Here is a 27,265-nt window from a genome sequence, read left to right on the forward strand (position 1 = left end):
AATGGTCAGTGGGCTCCAAGAGGCGAGGGGCTTCTTCACCTCGGTAGCCCCAGCACCCCACAAGCGCCCCTGGGGACAGGCTCGCAACACCGAACCGCTCCGTGAACAAATGACAGCCCAGGAACCAGGCCGGCCTCCCTCCCTCCGCGCCCCAAGCCCATCCCCGCGCTCCACCCGCGGAGACGCACGCGCATGCGCGCCCACCAGGCCTCCGCGGCGACGTCACCGCCCCCCTCGCGGTCAGCGCGCAGGCGCGAAGGGAGCACGCGAGCGGGTGACGTCACTCCGCGCCGGATTTGGCTTCCGGAGGCGTCGCTCGCTGACTGCGTAGTGATGGAGCTGCCGACCGGTGAGCAGCCGCGGGCGGGGACCCTCCGGGAGGGGCTGCCGGGGAGCGCGGGACAGCCAGCGGGCGGGCGAGGGGGGCCGCGGGGCGCCCTGGAGCGGAGTGGAGCTAACGCGGAGCGGAGGAACAAGGCCCCCTGCCGTGCCTGGCGGTGCCCCCGGTGAGGTCCGCGCTCCGCCAGCATCCCCACGGCGCGGCGGGGGCTCCGCGGCTCGCGGCGGGGGCGCGGCGGGGGCGCGGCGGGGGCGCGGCGGGGGCGCGGCGGGCCTGGGAGCGGCTTAACGGAAACGCCGGGCCGCGTCAGGGCTTCCCAACGCCTGGCGGGCGCCGGGAACGCCGGCTTCGTGGCCCCTGGGCTTTGGCGATCGGTGCCGGGATCGCTTGGCCGAGGTAGCACCGGGGGCTCAGGCCCCGCGGCGCCGGACGAATACGCCTCTGCCCTTGCGAGCGTGCGGCGCGTGAGCAGCCCCGCACACAGACGCTGATCATTCCGATGCCTGCCGAGTGCCAGCCGACCCGGCGAGGGCCCGCACGTTGTGGAGGGAGGTAAACAGGCAGCTGCGGAACAGTTGAGGCACTGCACACAATACGTGTCGCCTTCAGCTATACCTTCGATACGTGCCATGCTTTGTGCCTCTACAAAGCTCTGCCCTTTTACTCGCCCCTGCTCCTCCCAGTGAGCACATTGCGTTCTAAACGGGAGCCACTCGAATGTTTGTGATTAATTGACTCTCCAAGGGCGAGGGTCACAATTTCTTGCATATCTTGTGCCCCCCCCCCCCCCCAGTATCCTGCACAGTGTCGGGAATGTTGTAGCACCTGTGGGTTATTAGCGAAAGCGATCAAGGTGATACCCGTATGGTTCTAGCGACATAATTGTGTTTGAGAAAAGCAAGGTGCCCTGGGTTCCTAAAGGAGGCATCTATCTGCCTGGGACCCGGCCCTCAAAATACGTGCAGGGGGGATGTCGTGTGTCAGGCAGAGCTGGAGAGAGAGGAGGTACCAAGGACTGAAAGTCAGAGAGAGGTGGGCAGGTGTGTGGCAGCAGGGACAGCATGCTTGAGCCACATTGTGAATCCACGGGGAGGAGTACATGGAAGATGAAGCTGACGTGGGCATCAGGGTGTGGCAGGCCTGCGCTCCTTGTGACCCTGTGACGGAGGGATTCCCAGGCAGTGGAGCAGAACAGGGAGTGTTTCCCGGAGGTGGTGCTGAAGCTGAGCCTTGAAGAATGAGGGTTTGTGGAAGGGACAGACTGCTGAGCAGACTTGCTAGCACACACCTTCAGTGCAAAGCTCCCAGCGGGAAAGAACAAGCCAGGCGCTGGAAACTGCCTGCATGGGCCTATTCAGGTTCCATCTTACAGATGGGTGTCCTCTAAGCACACCCAAATCTGCAGTTTTGATTTCTGGAGTGGTTTGGAAGCACACCTAGGGGCAGGAGGTACCAGTGGTGTTTGCTGTGGGTTCCAAGAGGCTCTGGGACTGGGCTGCATGCCACGCTGAGGAGATCTAGACCTACCCAGAGGGCAGAGGCAATGGAAGCCTTTAACTCTGGCCCTTATGCCTTAGAACGGCAGGCAGTGGTTTAAGTTGCGGTAAGATGAGCAGCAGGGATAGGTGGAGAACAGCAAACTGCTGGTTGGTAACAAGTTTGGAAACCGCCTGTTGCCCTTCAGAAGGGGACTGCCTGGGTAAACCTCGGCCTGTCCCCACAGTAGAATACCATGCAGCTTCACAAAAGGATGGAGGCATTCTTATATACCACGTGGGCTGATGTGCGAGATGTCTGGCAAGAACACTGATGTGCAGGGCAGTGTGTGCTGTGCAGTGGGCCACCTTAGGGAAAGGACACGACGGGAAGTGTCTTCTGTGTGGGCCAGAGGTACCTGGGGAAGAATTCATGAGGAAAAAAGGGTGCACCCATTGCCCTGGAGGAGGGAAGCTGGTGCCCAGCAGGCAGCAAGGAGAAAGGCTTGTCAGTTATAGTTCCCTTTGCATGTTTTCAGAGTCCGTTTATGAAAAATGAGCTTTTATAGAACATTATTGTTGTCATGATTCAAAGCCAAGTCAGAAATGTCTGGTGAGAAGCCAGCTGCCAGTCCTACCCCGCCCCCACCTACCCAGGTGACTCCCAGCTGTCTCTGGCCCTGGGCCGCTCCCTTGGGTCACTTTTCAGTATCCTACACTCATTTAAGGGAGACTGAGGACCTGTGAAGTTATCCATGCCCCTCCTTCCTACCCAGGTGAAGGGAGGTACCCCATCCACACACAGTACATGTAGAGCTTCAGATCCAGCTGTATCGAACACTAAGTTCTCTGAAAAGAAGAGGTCGGCTTCCACTGCCATATTTGAAAATGCACATTCCCTAAGCACTGTTTATGTGTATCCCTGCGGTGACTTTCAGATGGCACAGGGTAGGTGGCACTCCTCTTCACTGGTATTAGAGCAGGTTTGTGTTGAGAGTTTACCAGTGAATGAGATCGCCTCATGATTCGCAGTCCTGGCCATAGAACAGATTATTGTAGGTAAAGTGATTTGAAACAGACTTCTATACAAGTACAAGGATATAATTTTGGACCAACAAAAATGAAAATTCAGCAAATATTTTAAATATATATCTATATGAAGGTGCTGGTTTTATTTTTTTTCTACCTAATGGGAAACTTTTTTATAGTTCTCCACTTGAAGAGGAGCACATGGTTAATGCAAATTTTATTAAAACTGCTTCAGTCAGATAATTAAAAAATATTTGTTGCCAAAAACGGCACTTCCAAAGTTGGGTATAAGAATAAGAAATTGCTATACTAATAAAGCGCATCATAATTGGTAATCCAAAATAATAGGTGGTTTACAAAGCCCTTAGACCTAAGGCAAGCTTTCTGGGTGTACAGCCTGTGTGTGCTAATCATAGCTATGTCAAAACTAGTTAGACTGAGAATTGCAGTGCCTTAACTGACAGGATGTGCGTTTCCAGGTAAGGACCTGAGGAAAGGTTGGGTACATGGCTTGGGCTGTATTTTGTTCTGCCGCTGCTACGGCTCAGTAGAGCTATGTTAAAATACCTGGATTGCCTTTAATTTACTCAGTTTTTGGACTTTAGCAGTTTGTTGTGAGTTGATCACTAACCCTGATTTTTCGCTGTAGATGAGAAACCCTGGATTGGTCTGGCATGAAGGAGTCCTGAGGTGCAGCTGGAGCAGGCACCTGACAGCACCCAGCCTCACATGTGGTGGGACTCCTCTCTGCCACATTAACCAGTCCCACCCTTTGTTGCCGTAGGTGTTTCCAAACAGGACATTCGTCAACAGATTTGGGACTACATGGAATCACAAAATTTAGCTGATTTTCCCCGGCCTGTTCATCACAGGATTCCCAACTTCAAGGTACTGAGGCATTCCTGGAGCATACAAAAGGAAAACAGGATATTTCTAAATAAGAGAATTAGTAATAATGCAGCTATTGTCCTGCTTCATGGTGGATCCGGGTTGGGTGAATACTGAGTAGTGGTGCAGATTCCACGCCACTGGCCTGGGTGTCATTTATGTTTTGAAATGTCCCACATCTGTGTTCCTTAACCTTCACTCTCATGGCCTCTTACCTGTCCGTGCACAGTTAGTGGTTTGGTCATGTCTTTGGATGAGGAGTGCTACAGCTACTGTTGACCACTTGACATATTTGTCCTGGCTGGAAGCATGTTATTATTGTGGTGCCTTTTCTCAAAATTGGCTCCCTAAGAACAGCAGGGAGTGATGCCCTTTCAGAGGGGGTCCCGGCCAGCACCTTTTAAAAGAGGACAGCCTCATCGGTCCCTGAGGGATGATTGATTCTAGGCCTCAGTTTCCCCACGTTCAGGATAGAAGATAAAGATATCTGTTTATGATACTATTCAAAGGAAACAAGTTTGCTTGAATGAGCAAACATAGCTAATAATTCTAGTGTGTGTTTTCCACAAGGAAAACAAAGTACTTTTTGAAAATATACTGATTGCTCTATTAGATCCAAAGGATGTGTAGCCCTGTTTACTTGCCATCAAAGGCTGAACTTTCTCTCCCCACCCCTGGCTTCTTAGAAGCAAGCTCCTGCCCTTCTCTGGTCCTCAGCTGAGCTGGCTCCAAGGCTATCTTGTACCCTTGAAAAACTCTTCCTTTTGTATGCTTTTTGTTGTTACTTTGTTTTGCTTTAGTGCTTGCTATCCCAGGGAGAGAAATGTACATGAAATATAGGAAAAAGAGAAAGATGCACAGAATCAGTAAAAAAAATGTTTAAAAAGGAACCATCTTGGAGAGGGATGGGAATTCCTGGTTAGTGGTAATACAGTCTTGATTTAGGCAGTTATTACACAAATTTGTTCATTTTGTGAAAATTATCAAACTATACACTCATGATTTCTACACCTTTTTGGAATATATGTTTTATTTTGGTTAAAAATAAATTGGGGCCAGCCTTCTCAGCAGCTTTTAACCCTGACTGCATTCCCAGACTTCTTTGGGTGACTCTTAGATCTTGTCTCAGAAGTAGTGTACCCCACTTGTCTGGGAGAGATGCTAAGCCCATCTGCTTACCCATGCAGTAGGTCCAGGGTCATGCTGTCCTGTCAGTAATGTGCAATTGCATTTGAAAACAGGGTGCTTCCTGTGCTGCTGAGCACTTCCCACGCTTGCAGGCGTTCAAAATGGCCAGAACCATTAAAGTCAATCCTGATGCTCCCCAGAAAAATGCTCGCTTCTTCGTCCTCGACGTAAGTTCAACTCTGTTTGTCTAACTAGGGCTCTTATCTGGCTTGCCAAAACATCAGAGACCTAGAAGTTTTTACCAGAACGCAGGAAGTGAAAGTGGACCCCGATAAGCCGCTGGAAGGTGTTCGGCTGCTGATGTTGCAGGTAATCATATTTTCCTGAGCCAGAGCCCTGGCCATAATAAAATGCATTCTCCAAGTGGCTGGCAAATGTGTGCCACTCAGATATTTAGAAAGATGGTACTTCTGACTTTCCTCCAATACAGAACATATCCTTGGAGGAGTTTGTTTTTTTTTTTTTCCCCCCAGAAACAGTCCAGAAATCTTTCATTTGTTTGTCAAAAAACATGAATATTCCTGAATTCAAAGATAAAGGACGTTCAAGATGATGACCTCGAGGCATACTATGTGCTTCATCAGAAAGGAAAGGTTATATTTATTTCCTTCTGCTATTTTTATAATTCTTTGACACTTGGTAACTGTAAGAAATCTGATGACGTCTCCAAAAATCTATAAATCAGAACAGTGTTTCTTAATTTACGTATATAGGCCCTTGTTCAAGAAAAAAAATTTTCCCTAGGGTTGCTTTATTTTTTTTTTCCCTCGGGGTTGCTTTAAATTCATTAACTTAATTTAATAAGTATTAATAGAAAACTTGGTATAAATTTAAATGTTCATAGCTCTTGTGCAACTGTAAAACCAAAATAAACCTGTTAAGTTAAATATAGACAAAACAGAGCAATAACATCCAAATGCCAACACTGATTTAACATAACAGCTGCTGCTGTTTTGCTGAGACAACTTACTGTTGATAATGTGAATCCAGATCTTTGGAATTCGTCCTTAGGTGACCATACCTTGTGTGGTGACTCAGCTCTCCCACAGCTCCTGTGAGGCCTCAGTCATGCAGCACACCTTGCAGCCCTGCATGGAGAAGGGAATGCCAGAAAGTTATTTTATAGGGACCAAGGAGGGTATAGGGATCTTCCTGGTTCTTTCAAGGGTTACGTGTAGGGGACCATTTTGTTTGCTGTTTGCAGTTCAGCCCCAAGAGGAGCCTCCCATTTAGGCCTTCCTGGAAGCATTCTTTCTTGCCAGCTGTATTTTCCCATTCAGTAATTCACTTTAATGAACTAGAGGGAATAATAGCAAGAAGGGCCTGACGTGAGTGGTTGCCTTGTGTGAGGACAAAGCTCTATCTAAACACTGTATTGTATCACCTCATTTAATTCAGCCAGTAGGGGTGACCTCTATTCATATGACATGGAATAAGCTAGATATGGAGAGGTCAAGTGACTTGATGAAGTCCCCTATTTGGTAATAATGGAGCTGGAATTCTGATCTCCACTGTGATTCCAGAGCCAGCTCTCTGTGTGTATGAGGTTCTTACCTGTCTACCCATCAGAGCACAAAATCAAAGCCATGAGTGTGTTGGAGATTAGTCAAGACATCCTATAGGAGGAGTGCAGCCAGGCAGCAGGATGGAATAGCAGGGTCCTCACTGCCTCTTTGTTTATTCAGGGGAAAGAAAGCCAAACTTTGAGAATCTACTGTGTTCCAGACTCTGCTGGGCACAAGGATATAATAGTGAAAAAGACACATAGGTTCCCTGAACTTTAGGGCTATAGGCTCCTTGGTGTTTCTGGAAACTTTAGTGGTTTAAGAATCACCTAGCAAGCATGTAAACCTGCATGCTCCATAGCACCACCTAAGGGTAGGCAAGAATGGTGATGCACATGGCCACAGTCCATGCCTGGGGACTTGCCTGGCTCAACCTCAGACCTTCAGTTGGTTTCTAGAATCTGTTTTTAATAAACACCCTGATGGTGCCTTGAGAACCACTGGCCAGGCCAGCATTTGGCAACTCTGGATTTAGAACTATCCAGGGAGCTTTGAAAACTATGTGTTGCCAATATCAAGTCCTGAATCAGTTGCTCTGAGTGGATCTGCACTCCCACTCCCCAGGTGATTCTAAAGTACAAGTAGTTGAGAGCCCCTGAGCTAGGGAATAAGCAGTTTCCAGAAAAGAGGGAGCAACTAGCATAACGCACAGTACACCAGAATCTTCAGACTCCTAATGAACCCAAACCTCTTTCAGAAGGAAAAGAGCACATGGTCATGACTTGTGTTGGAAGTATTTTTTCTGTCATGGTTTTAAGTGAGCCAACCTGTGATTTTACAGATCTCCTGTTGGTCTCAGGCTGTCATCTCCTATACAAAAACTAAAATATACTCTTTTTACACTGAAGATTTTATAAATTTTATGATTGCCTCATGGCCTGCCCTGGCATACTCTGCAGAGATGCCTATGGCAGTGGTTCTGGAACTTTTCCTGGGCATCAGAATCAACTGGGAGGCTCGTGAAAGCAGATTGCCATGTCTGCCCTAAAGCTTCTGGTCGTTTCTCACAGGTGCCCAGAGCCTGCATCTGCTGGCTAGAGGCCCGCAACTTTGTGAATCCCTGCTCTGGGACTCGCAACAAGGTGTTCAGAAACTAAATAGAAGAAAAGGGGCTATGGGCTCAGGTCAATACCAATACCGATTATAATGAGTACTACTCTCTGAGATTGGACCCTGTTGAATAGCAGACTGGTTATGAAGGCTTGAGACCATGTAATGCAGGTTTCAAATGAAAGCATTGTAACTATGGGCAGCCCGGGTAGCTCAGTGGTTTAGTACCACCTTCAGTCCAGGGTGTGATCCTGGAGACCTGGGATCGGGTCCCACGTCAGGCTCCCTGCATGGGGCCTGCTTCTCCCTCTGCCTGTGTCTCTGCCTCTCTCTCTCTGTCTCTGTCTCTGTCGCTCATGAGTAAATAAATTCTTTAAAAAAAAAAAAAGAAAGAAAGAAAGCATTGTAACTACAGTGCATGATGCTGGGAAGGGAAGTCACAGGAAAGTCCTGGTTGGAATTCTTGTGAGAGCATACCTTTATTTGGGTTTGCATTGTCCTTTTGTATTGGTAGTGATTTTGAGTGCCAAGTAAACTAGAATTCAGGAGTTTGACGACACACTACCTCTTCATCCTAAGTGAGGTAGAGTAGTGGCCCTACATGAGATTGACCACTATGCATTATTTAGTTGAGTTTGCAAAGAAGTCCTTTCCTTGACACACGCAAAAGATGCCAGTAATAGTAACTTGTTCCTGAAATGTTAGAAACACAAGAAATTTCCTGTGTTTAATTTTGTAATTGATTTTCTTTTTGAAGAGCAAAAAAACATTGTTGGTCCCAACACCACGACTGAGAACAGGGTTATTCAATAAGATCACTCCACCTCCTGGGGCAACTAAAGACATCTTGAGAAAATGTGCCACCTCCCAGGTAAGTGCAGGAGGCAGCGTCATCCACAAGGAGATCGTTGTTCTCAGCTGAGACTTCTGGTGTGTTAGAATGCATAAAATATACCACAAAATTGTAATTAATTTTTCATAAAGCCAAATGAGTAGAGATGGGAAAGTATTCAGCAATCCTGTCAGTAAAGGCACTAAGTAGAAAAAACTTGGACACATTTATTCCATTTGAGTCACTCTGTTTTCTCCTTTGCACCAAGTTGGCGGATTGTAAATTCCCTATTAAAAACGAAGAGAAAAAAAAAATGAAGAGAAAACAAGTTCTCTTGTGCTCTGGCACCTTCTGTTAACTTGTGTCATAGTCCGGTGGCCCATAGGGTTTTCTTAAGTGCCCTCAGAGCAATTGGAGACTTGGAGGAATTTCCAAAATACTTGGATTGGAAGCTACCTCACCAGTTCTGAATAATGGCTTTAGTAATTCAGTGGTATAGTTTTTTTTTTGAGTGTGTCACACAATGTAGTAAAACCAAAGTGTATAAATACTACATTGGGGTGCCCTGTAGTGGGATTTGTATTGTGTTTTGCAGATAAAGAAATAGAATTTGGTGACTTGTTTCAGAGTCCTAGAATAGATCCCCAGTCATTTGATTCCTAATCTATTGGGAATAAAAAATAGGGCTTCAAGATACTCCTTTTAAAAAAAAAATTGCCCCTTAAATTTAAAAGTAGAATTTAAAATTGAATGCTTGTTGTTACTTATTGATAACGTTATTCTAAAAATAGAATTTGATACAGCTTATGAAAGTATACATAACAAAGTAAGAATAAAATATGTGTAAAAAAAAAGTGCAAAGGGAAAAGTAGAAAAATAAGAGATAGTCTTGGTTCTGGTCAGTGTTCAGAAACGCAAAGTGTATGATCATCTGCAGTTGGCAAACATGGGCCACAGGTGTGAGCTCGCGTTTCCCAGAGCCAGCAGGGCCTATGATCAGCAATTCAGAAGTCGTAGGTTCGGGACTGTACCAGCAGTTCCCTTCCTGGGGTTGAGGTCTAGGTCAGATATATCTGAGGGTCCATCACAGGGCCTTGCCCCTGAAAGTGGCTGGGCCAGGGTAGAACCCGACCAGCTCTCTTGACTCAACTTCACTAGAGATTGAGCAGCAGAGTTCAGGCTCTGTTAACATATGACACACCAGAACCTGCAAAGGACATTCCCCCCGCCCCTGCCAACCTTTTTTTTTTTTTTTTAATAGCACAGGGTGAGAGGATCTTAGGCCACATCTATTTGCAGGTACAGGTCATGATACAGTAAGAGACTCAGATGTGGTCTTACTTTTTGGCAGCTAAGTCTCTGAATTTGTCCCTTACTGCCTCTGCTACTAGCACGTCCCAGCCACCTGTGAAATGTCGGTGCCTTTGTGTTTATTCTCTAACTTGAGAGTCTTCTAGTAACCATCTCTATGGGCACACAGGTTTGTCAGCTGAGTTTTTGTTGAATCAAATGGGACTTTGGAGAATTAGGGAGACTCCTGGTTGCACACACTCTGATCAACAGAGCAGGTAAAGCTGACCGAGGGAGCCAGGAGGAAGTGTGATGGACAGAGTTTCAACACAGGTGTCTGCTCACCAAGGCTGCCAGCTGGGGGTGTGAGATGCCAGCTTCCATGGCCATTGTGAGGTTAAGAAAAGCAGGCCTTCCCACCGTGGGGTCACTGCTGAGAGGCCCCAAAGCAACCCCCTGTACTGATCCCATAAGTGACTTATCATGTATTTGTAGATGAGGTACAGTACCACATACAGTGACCCTCCATTGCTAGACACTGGTCTGTGCAGGGTCTTAATTTGGCTCTAAGATTGACCCCGTAGCCCTTGTTATCTGAGACTCATAACCATATCAGCCTCCCAACTCTAATTATAAGCCTCCATTAACATAAACATATATAGTGTACTTGTGGGTTTTGGTTGAACAAGTTATGTTTCAGAAGTGAAGATGCTACACCTGAAGGTAATGGCCCCAGTATTTCATGTATAATCAGTTTGTCCCACACATTTACTGACCATGTCTTATGTGCTAAATGCACCACCTCCATGATCTCCTTCTATTCCAGCACCAGTCCGACAAGGCAGTGGTGGCACCTCTGCCTTAGAAGTGAAGAAACTAGAAAAAAAATGATAGATAGATAGATAGATAGATAGGTAAAAGAAGTGAAGAAACTGAAGGTCAGCTTCCTCCTCTTGAGGGCTAAGAGGGATCTGGACCCGGTTCTTTGTGACTCCTGAGCCTGTGTTCTAATCACTGTGCTCTTCAGCCTCATGGGAAGAAATGACGTGCTCAGTATTGTGAAATTAACATCTTACGCGTCTGCCGCCAGTTCCAAGTGGCATCTTTCCTGGGGAAGAAATTGTGGGAAATTATCCTAAGATGGTTTCTGAACCATGATTTTCCTAAAATGCCACTTCCACGATGCATGTTTGCTATAGGGCATAGTTTGCCTCATACAGGAGGTTAATTCAGACCTTTTGAGCGCTTCTTACCTCTGAACTGTGAGGTGGGGCAGCCACTCACTGCCCAGGAAGCATTCAGGCCCATGTCTGTGTTCACAGGGTGTGAGGAACTACAGTACTCCTGTGGGCTTGGATTCCAAGGTCCCTGTGGACTTAGTTGTGGTGGGGTCCGTTGCTGTCTCTGAAAAAGGTAAGATTAAAATCAGAAACTCTTGGATGTGACCTGCAGCTTGACATTCTGCTGTCTTTCCTGTTTCAGACATTGATGGTAAGTAATTTCAGTTTTCTGGACACATCTGTCCTCTGAAACCACTGCATCTCTTAATCATTTTGAAGAATTAACTCGGTTCCTCACACTCAGTACCTTCACAGTATTTTCATTTTTCTTAGCAGAAAAAATAAAGTGAGATCATCTCTCTTCAGGTGGTGAAAGATATTTCCTCAATTCTTAAGCTACCTGGAACTGGAGCTGGATTTATTTGTAGTATGTCAGTAAATAGTGGGTTTTGGAGAACCTCCAGTGAATGGAAAAACATTAGATGCTAACCTTGTTTCTGTTAGGAAGCAGCGGCCTCTGGGCAACAGGGTGTCCCGAGCCTTCCTGGAGAGGCCTGGTGCTGTGCCATTCAGGCAGGTGGTGGGGAGGGTGTCCCATGTTGCTGTCTGCTCTCTGCCCTCTGCCAAGCTGCCTGCAGGACTTGGGCCCCTGTGGTTCCCCTGGGGCCTCTTCCCCTTCTGCTGCTCTACCCTGGGCCTGGCTCAACACTCTTTGAAGACGATCTGGTTATACTGCTGATTATACTGCCACAGGCTCAGTGAGTTCCAGTGGGGAGGTCAGACTGTCACAGACTTGCACCTGCACAGCGTGGTTTGGGCCCCCTGCTGAGAAAGTGTTCTTTCTCCTCCTTCCCTTCCAAGAGGAAAAAAGAGACTGTTCTAAGAGGCCTGTCCTTAAAACTCTTCCTTTGGAAATTAATCAGCCAAAGCCAAGTTTTTCCTTTAAGAGAGGTTTCCAACAAATAGTTGGTGAGAGATGCTCTAAATCATTCATTCCAAACCCTGAGTGTCATGTTTTTAAATGTTGGCCTTTCGTATCTTCATCTGGAATTGACGATGTTTTCAAGCTCTTGCTCTGTGCTAGTATGTGAGACATTATAGAGCTTCTTTGCTTTCTCTGTATTTCCAGTTACAGTGCTTCATCTGTGTCATCAGGAATGGGTTCCCATGAACACATGTTTTTCTGGGTGCCAGGTGGGCCAAGTGTCAGGCTGGCACTGGGTGATCTCTGTCTTGGGCCCACGGTGAGCCAGAAGAGCAGACACAGCAGCTTAACAGTGTTATGTTGTGCTCAGTGCTACATACAGAAGTCAGCACTGACACTGGTTGGTATCAGAAGAGCCACCCTTGGGCCCTGAGCAGGGCAATGTCTCAGAAGTGACCTCAGGGCTGGTGTTTACATGCTGGGTGTTCTGGAGAGAAATGAAACAGAAGAGGACTTTGGGGCAGAAGCAGCAGTGTGTTCACATAGCATGGCCATCCAGGAGGTTGGCATTGGCTTTCCAGAGGCTGTAAGATCAGAGGACGGGATTGGGGCTATACTTTTTTTGGCAATGGGAAATTAACAAAGAGGTCTTTTTAAAAAATCAGGAGTTTTCTTTCTTAGCTGGGGATGTATAAGGAAGAAAGCAGTGTTCTGTAAATGTCATCATTCAGGTAACCCCCGACTAACACAACAGCAGTCGCCGTGCACACATGTAGGAAACTGGAATAGCACAGGAAATACCGCCTGTGCTCTTCCCAGATGCCCACCGTCATCGGTTCCATATGCCTGTGAGTCCACACATGTCCTACATTCTATGTGCAGTTATGTTTGTCCTGGTTCTGTTTTTCCAGGAGGGGCAGCAGCACATACAATACTTTGTGCCCTGCTAGATGCTGTCTGGCTGGGTCTTTGCGCATCCATGAAGACTGGTGGGCACTTGAGGTGCCACCAGGGTTTGGTTTTGGCTTTTCTCTTAGAGATCACACTAAAATGAGTTGTGGTCTTGTAATAGAGTTTCTTTATGCCTTTGAGGGCCATCCATGGGATAACTTTAACAGAGGAATTGCTGAACAGAAGGGTGAACTTGAACTCCTGGTGCCTGTTGCCAAGTAGCCCACCAGAAAGGTTGCCTGCCTCCCATCTCTAACACCACACACCTCGCCTCTCTCCCTACTGCCTTGTAAATATCTAGAATCCTCAAACTTCCATGTTTACCAACCCAGTAGTGAACAGTGGTGGTTCATGTGCTGTCTGATTGGCCCTTAGTGATGAGGATAGGTGGTCATTGCTCATGCTTGCTGCTTACCTGCCTGTCTCTGTGGACTGTTCTGTGCTTTGCTGTTTCTCCAATGCACTTTCTCCTGTTTATTTGCTTGTATGGTTGGAGGTTGGTAATTGTAAAAGCATGATAGATGAGAATCTCAGAAGGACACATGGGCAGTGATGCTCTTGGTGAGAATGCTGATGCTAATGTTAAGCAGAAGTTAGAATTTCTGTAGCATCACAGGCTCCCTGATGACAGGAGCCAGAGGCATTGTGATGTTTCTTGTCTGGCTGCCTTCTCACCTGCAGGTGTAACTCTGTGCCACTTCAGCTAAGCCTTCCAAGAGTCCCACCTAAGACTCTCCTCCACGGACTGCCAGGCTTTCAGAAGACAAAGTGATATCATTTTAAATCGTGTATCCCTGATTTTAATTTTATCTCCTCTCCAAGAGAAATCGATCAAACAGATTTTGGTTTTAGTAGCAGTTTGTGTTTAGTCTTTTTTAAAAACTACTCTTTCATTACTTTTAAATGTGAGTTCTTCTCATGTAAACACTGGTTCTGTTTCCTTTCATAACACGTTAAAAAAAAACTCAAGCTTCACATCACTGTGTGCTGACTCCTGTACGTGTGCAATGTCGGCATGCCCCTGAACCCCACTGTTGAGCCTGTGGGCTCACCGTGGAAGTTTCTAAGGAGGGGCCAGGGATATTAAGTTAAGTCCAAGTGCCTGCTTCCACCACAACCTAATGAAACATTTCCTCCTGAGATACTGACACTCTGCATGTCTCTTAGGCTGGAGAATTGGGAAGGGAGAAGGTTATGCTGATCTGGAATATGCCATGATGGTGTCGATGGGAGCAGTCAGCCAGGGGACGCCCGTGGTCACCATCGTCCACGACTGCCAGGTGCTGCCCATGAATGGGCCAAACAGAGCCACTGCTACACCCCTCTGAGAAATTGGGCAGGGAGGGAAGGAGACAGATGCATAGAGACAGACTGGTTTCTGCCTTCACTCCATGTCTATTGTGAGTGGTAGTGATCAGCTGGAACTGGATGTTTGGCAGTGAGGCCTTATCCCCATGGGTCTGGTGAGCACCATGCTGCTACTGTGCAGTGAGCACAGGAGCCACATTCCCTGTCAACTCCCTCACCCACTTCTGTTTGACCAGGTCATCGACATACCTGAAACGCTGCTTGAAGACCATGACCTAACAGTGGACTACATTCTCACTCCGACAAGAGTCATTGCCACAGGGTGTGAGCGCCCAAAGCCAGCAGGAATCTTGTGGTCCAAGGTGGGTCCTGTGGCCATCAGTGGCCTGTAGCTCAGAGGCATCTCCTCTTGTGTGGTATTCTTTGGCATGGCAGCTATCCCCAAGCTGGGCATGTCTATACCTTAGAATCACCCGTGAGCTTTTGAAAATTCAGCTCCTGCAGTACAATCTCCAGGCATCGGCCCAAGAATCTCCTTTGTAACAAACCTGTGGGATTCTGATAAGCAACCAGGTTCAAGATCTCCTACTGTAGGATACCAATTCTAAATGGCTGAAGGGACAGTTCACTTGAAGGGCCATCTCTGAGAGCTGTGCTCCACAATCCTGGCCACAACATCATATCCTACTGTCTCAGCTTTCCTGCTAGAAGTCCAGCTTGTCTTGCTTTGTGACCTGGGTCTCCCAAGCGGTACCCACAGCCTTTGTAAGCTAATGCCTTGATGACTTCTATCTGCAGAATAGTCAGTGGCACGCATTACATCAGTCTGCAGTAGTTCAATCCCACAAGCCAACCTATAGGTGATGATCCCATCTGCTGGCAAGATAATAATACTGAGGAAACAGGGTTTTGGATTGAGGCCATTGTTCCATATCTTCAATTCCTTAAACCTGAATCATCAGATTTGGAAAGCAGCCTTCTCTTGGGCATGGAAACCAATAACATCCACCTCCAAGGTTGACACCAACATGAAACACCACGGCTCAATGGGCCTTTCCCACAGATGCCACAGCCAGATGGTTTGGGGCTGCCTGGGGCCTGTGCTTGTAGGTTAGCTCCAGTAAGAACAGAGAGGAGGAGAATGCATGATGGGGCAGTAGGTGGATGGGTCTCTCTGAGTGCAGGCCCAGTGTCCTGGGGAAGGCAGTGGCATCCTTTGTGAATATTCAAATGTCCCTTGGTATCTTTCATAAGAATTCAGGATTATCCTGAAATTCGGGCCCACAGCTTCTCCTTAAGTGGAGGCTGCTACACAGGTCATAGGAGTGAGGTGGCATTTGCTCACAGCTGAGAGGATGGGTTTGGGGAGGTTGCACAAGGGGCTGGCCACTGTGAGGCTGCAGGTCCCCTGCAGGTCAGCACTTGATAGATGAGGGCCGACTGCAGCCCACCTTAGGAAGATTCCAGGTGGCCTCTCCAGGAAGAGAGAAAGCTTTGGGGAATAGCCACAGCTACATTCCGCTGATTTTAACAAGAAAAATACAAAAATAGCAACAGATGATGTTACTGGTCATGTTAGGTGAAGAGACTCCCTGTGTGTGAAAGGAAACCACGTCCAGCAGAGGTGCCAGCAACACAGACGGCCATGCTGTGTATGTGTGCAGTCTGTCAGCACCTGCACTGTTTGTTGACATCCCAACTGTTTCACCCTCTTCCTGAAACATCTCATTGCTAGAGAGGCCTGGGCAAGAATCACAAAGTTTTAGAAGGCCATTTCTCTTCTTGGGGCCCTGTGTTCTCAGTTCTTTTACCCCTGGGCCTCCCTTTGCATGCGTCATGTGAAAGCAATGATACTGTCCAGCCCCTGGGGCTTTTCTTCTGGCTTTGCTGTGTATGCATTTGGAGTGAATTTTCATCAACATTGGGAAAACCATCCCTGAATTCCATTGAATATTTGGGGATGAGTGGGGGAAGTTCAATGCTAGGGTATGATATTATTTCACATGAACTCTTTGATACACATTGGCATATCCTTCTCTGATTTTCTGCCCATAGACTCGTTACTATGTAGGTATTAGGATCCCAGAATTTGCATCGTGTGTATTTTGTTGGAATATCCAGAATCCAGTTTCTTCTAAGCACTGTAGATCTCTCAGGTGAAGGTTATGAAATACATACAAAATGTGATACTTTTTTAACTCATTCTTACTAACCAAAGATTGTGTACCATTTGACTCCTTGGGCTTTGTCCCACCTTCTCAGAGATGCATGTGGTGCCCCCACCCAGGCACTGGGGTCTTGCAGGCTCCGCTGTAGTTACTTCGGACAGCGGGCCTCCTCAGCCCACCTCCTGCTTTTTTCTGCCTGTGCCTTGTGGTTTTAAAGACAAGAGAGCAGACGGGGCAGTGGTTTAGGGTGAGCTTAGAAGCTGCAGCAGCATGTGTCAGTCATTGTATCTATGACCTTGGTGCACCCTCTGCAAGCCCCGTATTTGTTTATCTGTAGAGTGTTGTCTGTGCTGACCTCACAGGCAGTACACACAAAGTGCCTGCTGAACTCGGCCATTGTCACTGTTGGGGCTGTCACAGGTGTGAAACAGGACACTCACTGCGGGCAGACTCCTTAGCTATCCTTTGAGTGGTTTACTGAGCCAGGACTCTTGCCCATGTCTCTCCATGGCAGTGTGTTGTCACCTCGTGCCCTCTACTGCCTCAGTGAAGAGGAAAGAAACATTGCTTCTGAAAGGTGTGTCTGCTCTGTTCATTGGGGTCCTCCTTTCCCTCAGGGCAGCCTCTCACCTGGTGACCTGTAGAACTTAGCGTGACTTACCCATGTCTGAACCCCAAGGTACCATGACTACCCCATTTCATGTACAGGCTGCCACCCCTGAGAACCTAGGACTCCCTGAGCCCTTTCCCCCACCAACCAACCCGGTCCAGCAGGTCTACTCTACCCCAGGAGCTCTCCCTTGCTGGTGCATGGTATGAGACCTGGCTGCTGAGGTCTGTCCTAAACCTCCAGGCACCACTTCCAGCTTAGGTGGTCATTTAATCTCTGAGACAGTAGTCCAGATGTCCCTGCCTCAGGATGGCTATGTGTAAGGTGATCTGCAGTGGCTCAGGAACCGTTTGCCTGCATGCCTTGGCTCTGGCAGGAGTACACTGACGGTGGCCTGAGTCCCCAGCAACTAGCATCCAGGAGTTCTCGCTCAGCCCGGTCAGTTTCCAAGGCAGTGAGGTGTTGGGTGAGTCACGACAGCAGTGAATCATCCTTGCTCAGGAGCCTGGCTGCCTTCCTAGATCCAGGTGAGCATCTGGAAAGCAGCAGTAGAATGGGGCCCTCTGCTTGGGGGAGACCCTGGGCAGTCCCTAACAATTCTGCTCCCCTCACACAGCCTTCCTGGGCTCGACCTCTCAACAACCAAGCTCATACCTCTTTTATTACTTTCTGTGAGCTAGAATGAGGCAGAGGAAAGGTGAAATACTTTAAGAATACCGTAGGGCAGCCCAGGTGGCTCAGCAGTTTAGCGCCGCCTTCAGGCCAGGGTGTGATCCTGGAGACCCGGAATCGAGTCCCACGTCAAGCTCCCTGCATGGAGCCTGCTTCTCCCTCTGCCTGTGTCTGTCTCTGTCTCTCTCTGTTTGTCTTTCATGAATAAATAAAATCTTAAAAAAAAAAAAGAATACCCTAGAGAGAAGGCCAGGCAGCAGAGTGTGGCTGCAGCTCCACAGAGACCCAGGGTACCCACGAGACTGCTTGCCTCCGAAGCCCCTGATCAAAGGACTGCTTCCATACCCCTTTGCTCCCTACAGTAACTGTGGGAAAGGTATCATCACTGCTTACAAAGGAGAGCAGCGTAACACCACTGACCAAAATCTGGATGTCTTCCTTTCTCAATCATTTTCTCCTTAGTTGAGGAAATGGGAATCTGCCAGGGTCATTCTTGTATATAAACTCAGAGAAACAACTTTGTAGCATCCACAGCTACAAAGGGAGGATCATTCCCAGATGGTCACCAGGCCCTGTTGATTTACTTGTTGAGAAGGACAGATGCCTTGAGAAAAAGGGTTTGGGGGAAAGGACCTCTTTTGTGAGGAACAGCCATTCTGGGACATCAGTACTTGCCTTCCAATCCCCCATCAACATTTTTGTCGAAATTACAGCCAAATGTGAGCTGACAGCTACCACAACTGGGTCAACAAGTTAGAAGGATGATACTTCTATTTTAAAAAATTTGCTGTATTTGATCTAATAGTTGAACTTCTAGGAATCTGTCCTAAAGAAATATTTATAAATTCAGATAGAAGTGCATGTGTATTCAGTATAATGCAGTGCCTTAAAGTGGGTCAGGGAGCCAAATACCAACCCTGTAATCTAAGTGCATACAGCCTTTTTAAAGAGTATTTAATGGCATGAGAAAATGCTTGTGGTATAATAAATATTAAGTAGAAGAAGTAGAATATAAATCTATATGTGTTTAGTATAGCATTTTATATTCTCATTATGCTAAAACACATGTAGAAAAAAGATGGAAAGGCAGCTGGGTGGCTTAGTTGGTTAAATGTTAACTCTTAGTTTCGGCTCAGGTCATGACTACAAGGTCGTGAGATTGAGCCTGGTGTTGGGCTTTGTACTGGCTGGTGGAGCCTGCTTGATATTCTCTCTCTTTCCCTCTCCACCCCCCTCAAAAGAAGAAGTGTATCTGAATATTAATAGTAATCTCTGCAAGCTGAGATTTCAGATTTCTTTTGTTTTTTAAATTTCCTACCGCAACTACACCCTTTTATAGTCAACACTGTTCAGTAGAGAAAACAGGACATTTGAAACCATTTTCCAAGGGCAACCTTCTGCCCCATGCATGTTTGGCTCCAGTTCCAAAAGAGCCTCCATTCTCTGCACACTCCCAGATGGTAAAAATTAGAACCCAAGATGTAAGATAGTTAAATATGTGCTATTTCTTAGAAGTCATGTGCTTGTGCAAGGCAGTAACATGGTACTATCCAAGCTGTTTGTACAAAGCATATACCTGTGTGTGAGGTGGGCTGTATGGGCCACTCTTCCCCATGTGGCTAACACTTGGGTGTGAACTGAGCCTAGAGCTGCCAGACATGTACTCGTCCAACACGCAGCTCTGAACTGGCCTAGTGGGAGGGGACCTCACTGCTCTTGTGCTGTCCCCTTCCCCCTGGAGAGCATAGGACAGGCAGGAACTGTGGTTTGCAGATGGAAACTGGCATGTTGTGGCACAGGTTTTGAGGTGATTATATATACACCAGAAAATAAACAGTTTTTTTACTCAATAATTTTTAGTGGCCTCCATGGCCACTCCCAGATAGAACCACCTCCTTGATCATGGACATGATGAATGATGGAGGAATCATTCCATCATTCCACATGATGGAATGATGGTATGGTCATTGCCCTGCTGGTCCTTCAGTACCCACAGTAAAAGCATAAGGAGTAATGCTGTGGGCTCTTTATGATTGGTAAGTGACGTCTTTCATCAACTATGTGCAAAAAGATGTCTTAAATGAGCCCTATTATCATTAAGAAACACTGTAATTAGAAAGCAAACAAATGCTGGAAGGCATGAATGCCATCTGGAAGACAGTACAGTCACTGGCTCTCTTATATTCTTGCATGCTTACTGTATAGGATGATTTCGTCTTGATCATTTGAAAGTATTGTATCTAAAAGTATTTTTGGTCAATGAATGATAAGTTAGTCTCTTGCAAGACAACTGATAATTTTTGTGGAAGTTGTATTTCACATTTTAGAAATACTTAACAATGTTCCTCTTTCTTTGCCAGCAGCTGCTCAAACATGTCCTGGCATTTTAGAATGAGAGAGATTCTAAAGATCATCCTTCCCAGTCTTGTGGTCAAGTAAAGTGAGAGCCAGGAAAAGCAACAGGTCCAAAATTGTGAAGTCAATGGGGTAGTGAGGCAAGATTAGAACCAGAGTCTCTTTTTGGGTTGGCCACTGGTACCTTGAGAGTTAGATTTCTGATCTGTATTTCTAGGGGATAGTATTATTTAATCTTTAAAGAGAATATGTATGTATAAATGACATCTGTAAACATCAAAGAGTGGTTATAGCATATAAAACAATCAAATTTGCTCTATGCTATTTAATGGAATGATTATAGAAAAGCAGACATATTTTTTTATTTTTGATTAATGGACAAAATCTTTCATTTCATATGGCACACTTACAGAATGTAACAAATGTTCCTAATTACCAGCCAGGAAAACAGCATAGCCCTCCTGTGGATAGCCTGAGCGTGAAGCCAGCCTGTCTATTTGGTGCACAGTAGCCTCTGCGTCAGCTGTGGGACAACTATCAGCCCAAGCCACTCTGCAAAGCACACAGAAATGGCCAACAGCTGGGAAAGTGGCAAAAGCCACCTCGTGAACAGGGAGATTTTTCCATTTAGAACTTGTGGGCGCGGAAGCATGAGCTGACAGTAAGCTTTGTCATTCCTTACCCAAAAAACATCCTGCCTTTGAGATGAGCAATTTTACATAAAAGTGACGCATTTGGTATTTCCATTTCTAAAGATTGTGTGTGTGTGTATGAGAGAGAGAGAGAGAGTGTGTGTGTGTGTGTGTGACAGTGCTATAGACTTAGTTCATAATCTGTGCAGTTAAAATCTATTTGTTATTCAACTGATTATAGTTTGTCCATGTGCCAGCTTGGGATAAAGTAGTTTCCTGTGATGTGCAGAGAAGGATGTAATTTTGCTTCACACGACATGTTTTAAATGGATTTCTGTTGCATGAGTGTAGAGCCTTGCCCTGTGGGCTGGGTTTCCTGAGAACACTTGCTTTGGCCTGAGGAAACCCTGTGGTTCCACCAGGCAGAAGCACATGGGAGTTTTACTATTTGAGGTGCTCACCCAGCCAAGATAGGTCCAAGTGCTGGGGGAAAGCGCAATGTGTAAGAAGGCTTTTGGCCTTGTTGCTCCTGTCTCCTGGTGTCACAGCAGAATGACGTTCAATTTTTCCGTAAGAGTATGTAGTCATATGTTCTGATTGTAATTGCAATTTTAAATTTGATCATCCTTTCTAAATACTAGATCTAGTATCTTAAGACATCCTTAAGAATCTAATTATGACCATTTTAGGGGCACCTGGGTGGCTCAGTTGGTTAAGTGTCTGACTCTTGGTCTCAGCTCAGTCTTGATCTCTGGGTTGTGAGTTCGAGTCCCATGGACCCTACTTAAAACAAGAATCTAATTATGACTAGTGTATATCTGTTTTGAAATACTCTGAAAGGTATTTACGTATTTCAAAAGTTGAAAGTTGTTACGTATTTCAGCGTTGTTGAAATCAAATGTATTTCAGCATTGTTACTAGTTGAGCTATTGACTTTCATTTTTTGTTCTTTTTTGTTTTTGTTTTTTTTAAAGATTCTATTTGAGAGACAGCGAGAGCTAGCATAAGTTAAGAGGGGCAGAGGGAGAAGCAGGCTTTCTGCTTTCTGAAAGGACACAAGAATCTGAACTCTTTAAGAAGGTAGAATGAGGGCGTGGGAAGGAGTTGGTTTGGTTGGACTTAGATCATCTTCAGAATTCTTTGGTAATAGAGCCTCTTAGGTACTGGCCCGTGAGCTTAGTCATCTTTCAATAAATCAGTTCAAAAGAATTACAGAGAGTCAAGTATAAGAATACTTCCTTTGGGTTAGAAAAAAGTAGTTACATCTCCTACATACCTCCATGGCATGGACATGGTTTTTGTTTGCGTCTCAGTAATGGGAAACGCTAGAAGGAGCAGGTCTTTCTTTGAGCAGTCTCTCTATGGCAGCCAGGCATCTTCGTGCTACTCTGAAGACCCCAAGTGGACAAGTGCCACCTGCAGAGGCTTTTGATAGGACCGAGCCTCGGAGCAGCCACCCATTTGCAGAGGGTTCTGACCCAGTGGAAGGGCTGTTCCAAGGTGGAGGGGATTGCCAACATAGTGCTGGAAGAGAGAACCTGATAGTAAATTAGGATCAGGAGCCTTGAAGTATATGAGAAGGTACTCCACTGTTGTTAGGTGTTTGAATTTCTTTGAATCTTCCTGTAAATCATTGGTCCTTAACCTCTTGTAGTTTGGAGATACATGAATAGAGTTTAGGAAATTGCACACAGAATTGCTGGGGACTTGTTCTTCGGAAGGAACCCCAGCTTCTCTCAAAGGTCTCTGACACCCTGCCAAGGATAAGAACCATTACTCTAGTTACATATGATTCTGAATATAACCAGAACATTGTTACTAGTTGATCTATTGACATTTATTTTTTGTTCTTTTTTGTTTTTGTTTTTAAAGATTCTATTTATTTGAGAGACAGCGAGAGCTAGCATGAGTTGAGGAGAGGGGCAGAGGGAAAAGCAGGCTTTCCACTGAGCAGGGAGTAGATGTAGGGCTCTATCCCAGGACTCTGAGATCATGACCTGAGCTGAAGGCAGAAGCTTCACCGACTGAGCCACCCAAGCACCCCTGAGCTATTTGTTTTTGAAGTAAAGTTTTATCTGTCTAACTCATGTACTGATCTGTGTTCTGATGTACCTGTGTTTGTGGGAAGTCCCATGTTTGAACCATCACCTGCCTCTTGGTAATGGGTTGTTTATGGGCTTTGTGCCCTAGAGCAGGACAGAGAGCATCTCTGAAGGATAAGATTGCTGAGAAGGACTAACATAGTGTGTTTCTGTGTCTTTTCTGCCATGTGACTCCTCAAGTGACAGAAGACCTGGCCCCCATTCTCCAGGCTTGCCTAACCCGTGGGGCCATCCCCCTTGTGGCTGCCGCACTGGGCTGGGACCATCAGCGTCCATGCTGCAAGCTAGATCAAGGCAGCCCCTCTGCATGCAGGCCCCACCTGTCGATCCCAGTTCTCAAGGACGGGAAACCACCTCACATATTGGGGTTCTTCCAACCACCTCCTTTGTTTCAGGTTCCCAAAAAGCCAAACGTGTCCTTCGTATAGGAATTCTATTCACTGAGACTTCATGTTTTGTGTGGTGTTATCTTGTAGCTTGATAACCTGTCGCTAGAAAGCGTTTTCAAAAGTAGCATCCTAGTTCACATTTGCCTTGTTTCTGCATCTTCGATGATAGTTTGAAAGGTTTGGTTCCTGAGACATGCTCCTCCAGTGGAGGAGTGGGGGGGAGGAGGCCCAAGTCAATTCCACCCAAAGGCATAAGTTGGGAGGAGGGCCAGGCATGGAGGCAGACAGCCGCATAATTTTGGAGGCCACCACCAGAGTTGCCTCTTATGACCATGCAACCCTCTTTCCAATAACCTTACCTACTGTCCCTTCTGCATAGGAAGGCTTTGGTTTTCTGCTTCCTGGGCCTTAGGAGGATAGAGAAAACCATTCCTTTCCTGCCATCTACCATGGCACATGAGGCATAGTCCAGAGTGGACAATCCAAAGTGGCTGGGGTTCCCAGATTTCACTTCAGGTAGGCCAGTGTAGGGACGGAGGTCCTTCTTCCCAAAGGGCCAGTTTGGAACACTGGTGCAGTGTGGCGGAGACTGCTTACATGAGGAATGTGGCAGAGGCCCTTTGCGCCTCTGATTTCTCCTCCCTCCTGACCAAGTTTGGACACTGAAGAATAACTGAAACTGCTTTGCTTTTTCAGATCAGTTGTGAGATGATGAGGAAAATCCCAATACTCAGAAGCCTTCGTGACCGAGAGAGGCGGGCTGGGAAAGATGTCACCCTTCAGGATGAGCCCCAGCACCTTCTTGGAACCAGCAGCCAGTACCGCTGAGTGCTGTCAGAAGACCTCCAAACCCACACCAGCCAGAATCCTGTTCCGTGCAGGGGGAGGAGGATAGGCCTTCTAACACTGTTTACATTGGGAACCTTCCCTGGGATGCCCAAGTGAGTGAGCTGAAGAGAGCCCTCAGAGAACTGGTTCCAGTCCCCCAGAGGCTCACATGGCAGGGGCCACAGCTCAGGGCCTTCCTCCTCCATCAGGTGCCCATCTCAGCCCAGCAGGTTCTCCCCTGCTTGCAGGGCTTGCACCTGGGTGGTGCCACCTTGAGGATGGCAGACAGCAGAGGGCCAGTGACCTGACAGGCAGCCACACAGAGGAGCCACACCCTGACCGTCATTCTGCTGTCTCTGACCTGTGACTATGTACTGCTCTGGTCCCTGTGGAACTTAAGGGGCCTTACAGCAACTTGGCAGAGTGTTGCTGTGTGAGCTCCTTTGGTCCCAGTCCCTGCCAGGATGTCCCAGCCTTCTCTTCTGCCTGGGACCTGCTGATGAGTAGGAAAGTAGCCAGTAGTGTACCTCCAGAATGTCCAGGCCCTGCTCTGTCTGGGCCCTTCAGCCTGCTTGCTGGGTGTTAGAGCCATTCTGGTTTCTGTGTGGTGGTAGTTCAGGGGCTGCAGGGGACCGAATGGGCAATGAACAAGTGAGTAAATGGTGACAGTGGTTAGGAGTGCCTGTGCTCTGGATTTGGAGGGGGTATTAAAGTAGAGCGCCCTGCTGTTCTTGGATCCTTGTCCTGGTATGACTGCAGGGGGAGAGCTGTAATCAAATCACAGAAGCCAAGAAGTATGGTCCCCTGAGTGCAAACTGCTTGTCACAGCTCAATGCTAGTGTCATTTCTATGCCCTCCTTGCCTTCCCATCCTTCCCCCATCTCTGGGTGAATACCCTGTGCTCTGCACTACCTTGGAGGTACTGGTCATGGAGAAAGCTATCCCAATTTACATCACAGACAGTGACAGAGACACTCACACTGATTTGCCTAATGCCTGATGTTTCTTGGGGTTTTTTCCCTCTGGTTCTTTGTTCCTAAAAAACAAAACTGGATTTTGGCTAAACTATTTTTTTCTAATCCGAAGTGCTTTTGCAGTTGATCCTGGGCAGAAAGTCAAAGTAAGCATTTGAGTTAGAGATTCTATTTTTTTTTAATGTATATGTGTTTGAAATTTTAATTTTTTCATCAGAGGGTCTTACTGAAGGGTATACCTTGCATATGGTTTCAAGAAAACTTTGAGGCACTGTCACCCTTTGTAAAAGCGTTTTCTCTTTGGCTTTACAATGAAAATACCGTAGAGGTGTCAGAAAGTAAGTCTGCCCTTAGGTTGCTCATTAAGCGTAGGCTCCTTTCCCTAGACATCGTGAATAAAATGAAGAGCAGAAATATCTGAAGACATGTCAGCACCTTTCCTTCGGGCTTCTGGGCCCCCTTTTCTCTACTAGAATCATCTGTCCTGTCCATATGGCTGGTTTTGTTTTGTCACTGGTGCTCAGCTCAGACATCAGAGTCGGAATCTCTTCATCTAACTCCTCACATTTTTTGGATTTGGGGGGGCGGGGGTTGCCTTCTTTTTTTCTTTTTTTCATAATTTTTTCCTGTATTTCACATGTTTTTGTTCAGTCCTTGTTGGCTTTTTTTTTCATTGATCTTACACCATTAGAGTAATACTCCGGGAGATCAGGAAATGAGTCTGTTGGTATCTTGTTCATTCTGCACTGCACCCCAGCTGCGAGGGCACCTGGTAAATACACAGCAACCCATGAAAAATTGGCACCGAGGATGGATGCATCAGAGCCAAGAGAGGGAGGAACACTCCTGATCACAGCAATGGGAGTGTGTCCCACCAAACCCAGCCTGCCTGGGTCTGTTAAGTCATCCTTCCCAGTTAGGCCAGCTTACTTGGCTTTGCAGTCCATTGCAGCCAGAAAAATTCTAGATGTGTTGATACACAAATTATATGAATGAGTTCATTGTTTTTATATTTGTGGGAAATAGTTTAGTATAAGCAAAATCCAAGACCCAAGTGCCTGAAATGTAGGTATCCCAAACGTACCAGCCTGCACGCCTTTTCTCCTCCTCCTGTCGTGGACAACCTGGGAGTGACAGTCTCTCAGGGCCTCTAGGATGAGCACTCAGAGTATAAGGCACTTGCTCCGTGATCTGGCAGTTTGTTCCCAAGACTTGAGTGTCAGTAATGGTGGTGATGGCCCTGGAGCCACTTCCCAGGTGACAGTGTCATAAGTGTTGAGACCAGTGGAAGTGGGCAAGGAAGGCAACAGTGCTGAGCTTGCTGGAGAGCATGTTTCTGAAGGGGTTCTGTTGGGCACACCCTCTACAAAGACCCCCAAAAAAGCAGCCATTTCTGCTTCAGAGGAGGCTGTGTGGTCTTACCCTGGCATACGAGCTTCTCCCAGGACAGAGGAAGGCATACACAGCCTATGTTCCCTGGCCTGAGAAGCTGTGGCCCAGCCCCTGGGTGACTAGATTGGTGAACTAGGAGCAGTCCCTCCCATTTGGGATCTGAAAGTGTATGACCACACAATGAAAAAGCAAAACCTGAGGAGAAACCACTTAGCCAGTTTCTGGAAAACATGCAGTCCACATACTGGTGAATAAACAGAAAGCAGATCAACACAGGACCTTTGAAAGGCTGTGTCAGTACAGAAGGACCTGACCCATGAAGTGTGAAGGAAGAGCATGTATGAAAAGATTTGTTCCAAAAAAAAAAAAAAAAAGATTTGTTCCGTGAAACAAGTTCAAGGCCACATCTACTCTGTATTCCTGAAAAATTTGGGGAAACAATTTCCATGTTTCTCTGAAAAAGTTGAGTACATTTTTGCCCTTTTCTGCTCAGATCTCGAGCGGGATAAGATGCTTTTTAAATGTACAAATACATGGTGTGACATTGAAATTTATACTAGAAGATGTGATGTACAGAAGAAAGGAGTCCTCCAGCAAGAAGGCTAGAGAATGGGAGTCCAGGCTGCCACAGCCACTCAAACCCCCACTGCCAGAGGCAGCATGGAGCCTGGCCTGTAGTAAGGCACATGCGCCCTCTCTCAGAGGGGTGCCTCTCAAATGGGCACGTGTCAGAGTCCCCAGTCAGCTGGGGACCCTTGTAGGAATACCAGTACAGGAACCAGGTGATTTGAAGGCAATCTTAACCTGCTAAAAAGAGAATAAACTGGTAAGGAAAATACTCAGTTCTTAGAAATGAAGCAGACAGTCCAGCTGAAGGCAGATAGGAGCACATACAGTGAGTTGGAAGATCAAGGCATGTGATTGATTCTTTCTGACATCAGTGCAAAGGGAACAGAGAAGTGTGAAATGAAGGGAGAGGAGTTAAAACTTCCTTTAGCTGAAGAAAGATTTGACTTTTCAGT

General features: G+C 46.7%; 1 protein-coding gene and 1 long non-coding RNA gene across 24 annotated transcripts in view; one reads left to right on the forward strand and one right to left on the reverse strand.

Moving 5' to 3' along the window:
• LOC102153392 overlaps positions 1 to 13,427 on the reverse strand; it is a 53,810-nt gene extending 40,383 nt beyond the window's left edge. For 3 of the 23 annotated variants that reach the window (XR_005359956.1, XR_005359961.1, XR_005359960.1), the window contains exons 1-5: positions 13,229 to 13,421; positions 10,911 to 11,061; positions 10,434 to 10,765; positions 8,013 to 8,228; positions 5,942 to 6,008 (exon numbers count right to left, since the gene is read on the reverse strand). This is a non-coding gene — a long non-coding RNA (uncharacterized LOC102153392). The other 20 variants (XR_005359963.1, XR_005359966.1, XR_005359965.1 and 17 more) reach the window with 17 other exon arrangements.
• Positions 228 to 26,628, forward strand: MTHFSD (methenyltetrahydrofolate synthetase domain containing). The gene is given in 9 exon segments (XM_038538111.1): positions 228 to 349; positions 3,629 to 3,732; positions 5,116 to 5,229; positions 8,293 to 8,406; positions 10,980 to 11,070; positions 13,981 to 14,093; positions 14,358 to 14,483; positions 23,746 to 23,848; positions 23,851 to 26,628. Coding segments are annotated over 9 exon segments (1,116 nt in total). The 5' UTR covers positions 228 to 333; the 3' UTR covers positions 24,186 to 26,628.
• Positions 26,629 to 27,265: the final 637 nt, after the last annotated feature.

Source organism: Canis lupus, chromosome 5 (assembly GCF_011100685.1).
Source record: "Canis lupus familiaris isolate Mischka breed German Shepherd chromosome 5, alternate assembly UU_Cfam_GSD_1.0, whole genome shotgun sequence".
NCBI classification, from domain to species: domain Eukaryota; kingdom Metazoa; phylum Chordata; class Mammalia; order Carnivora; family Canidae; genus Canis; species Canis lupus.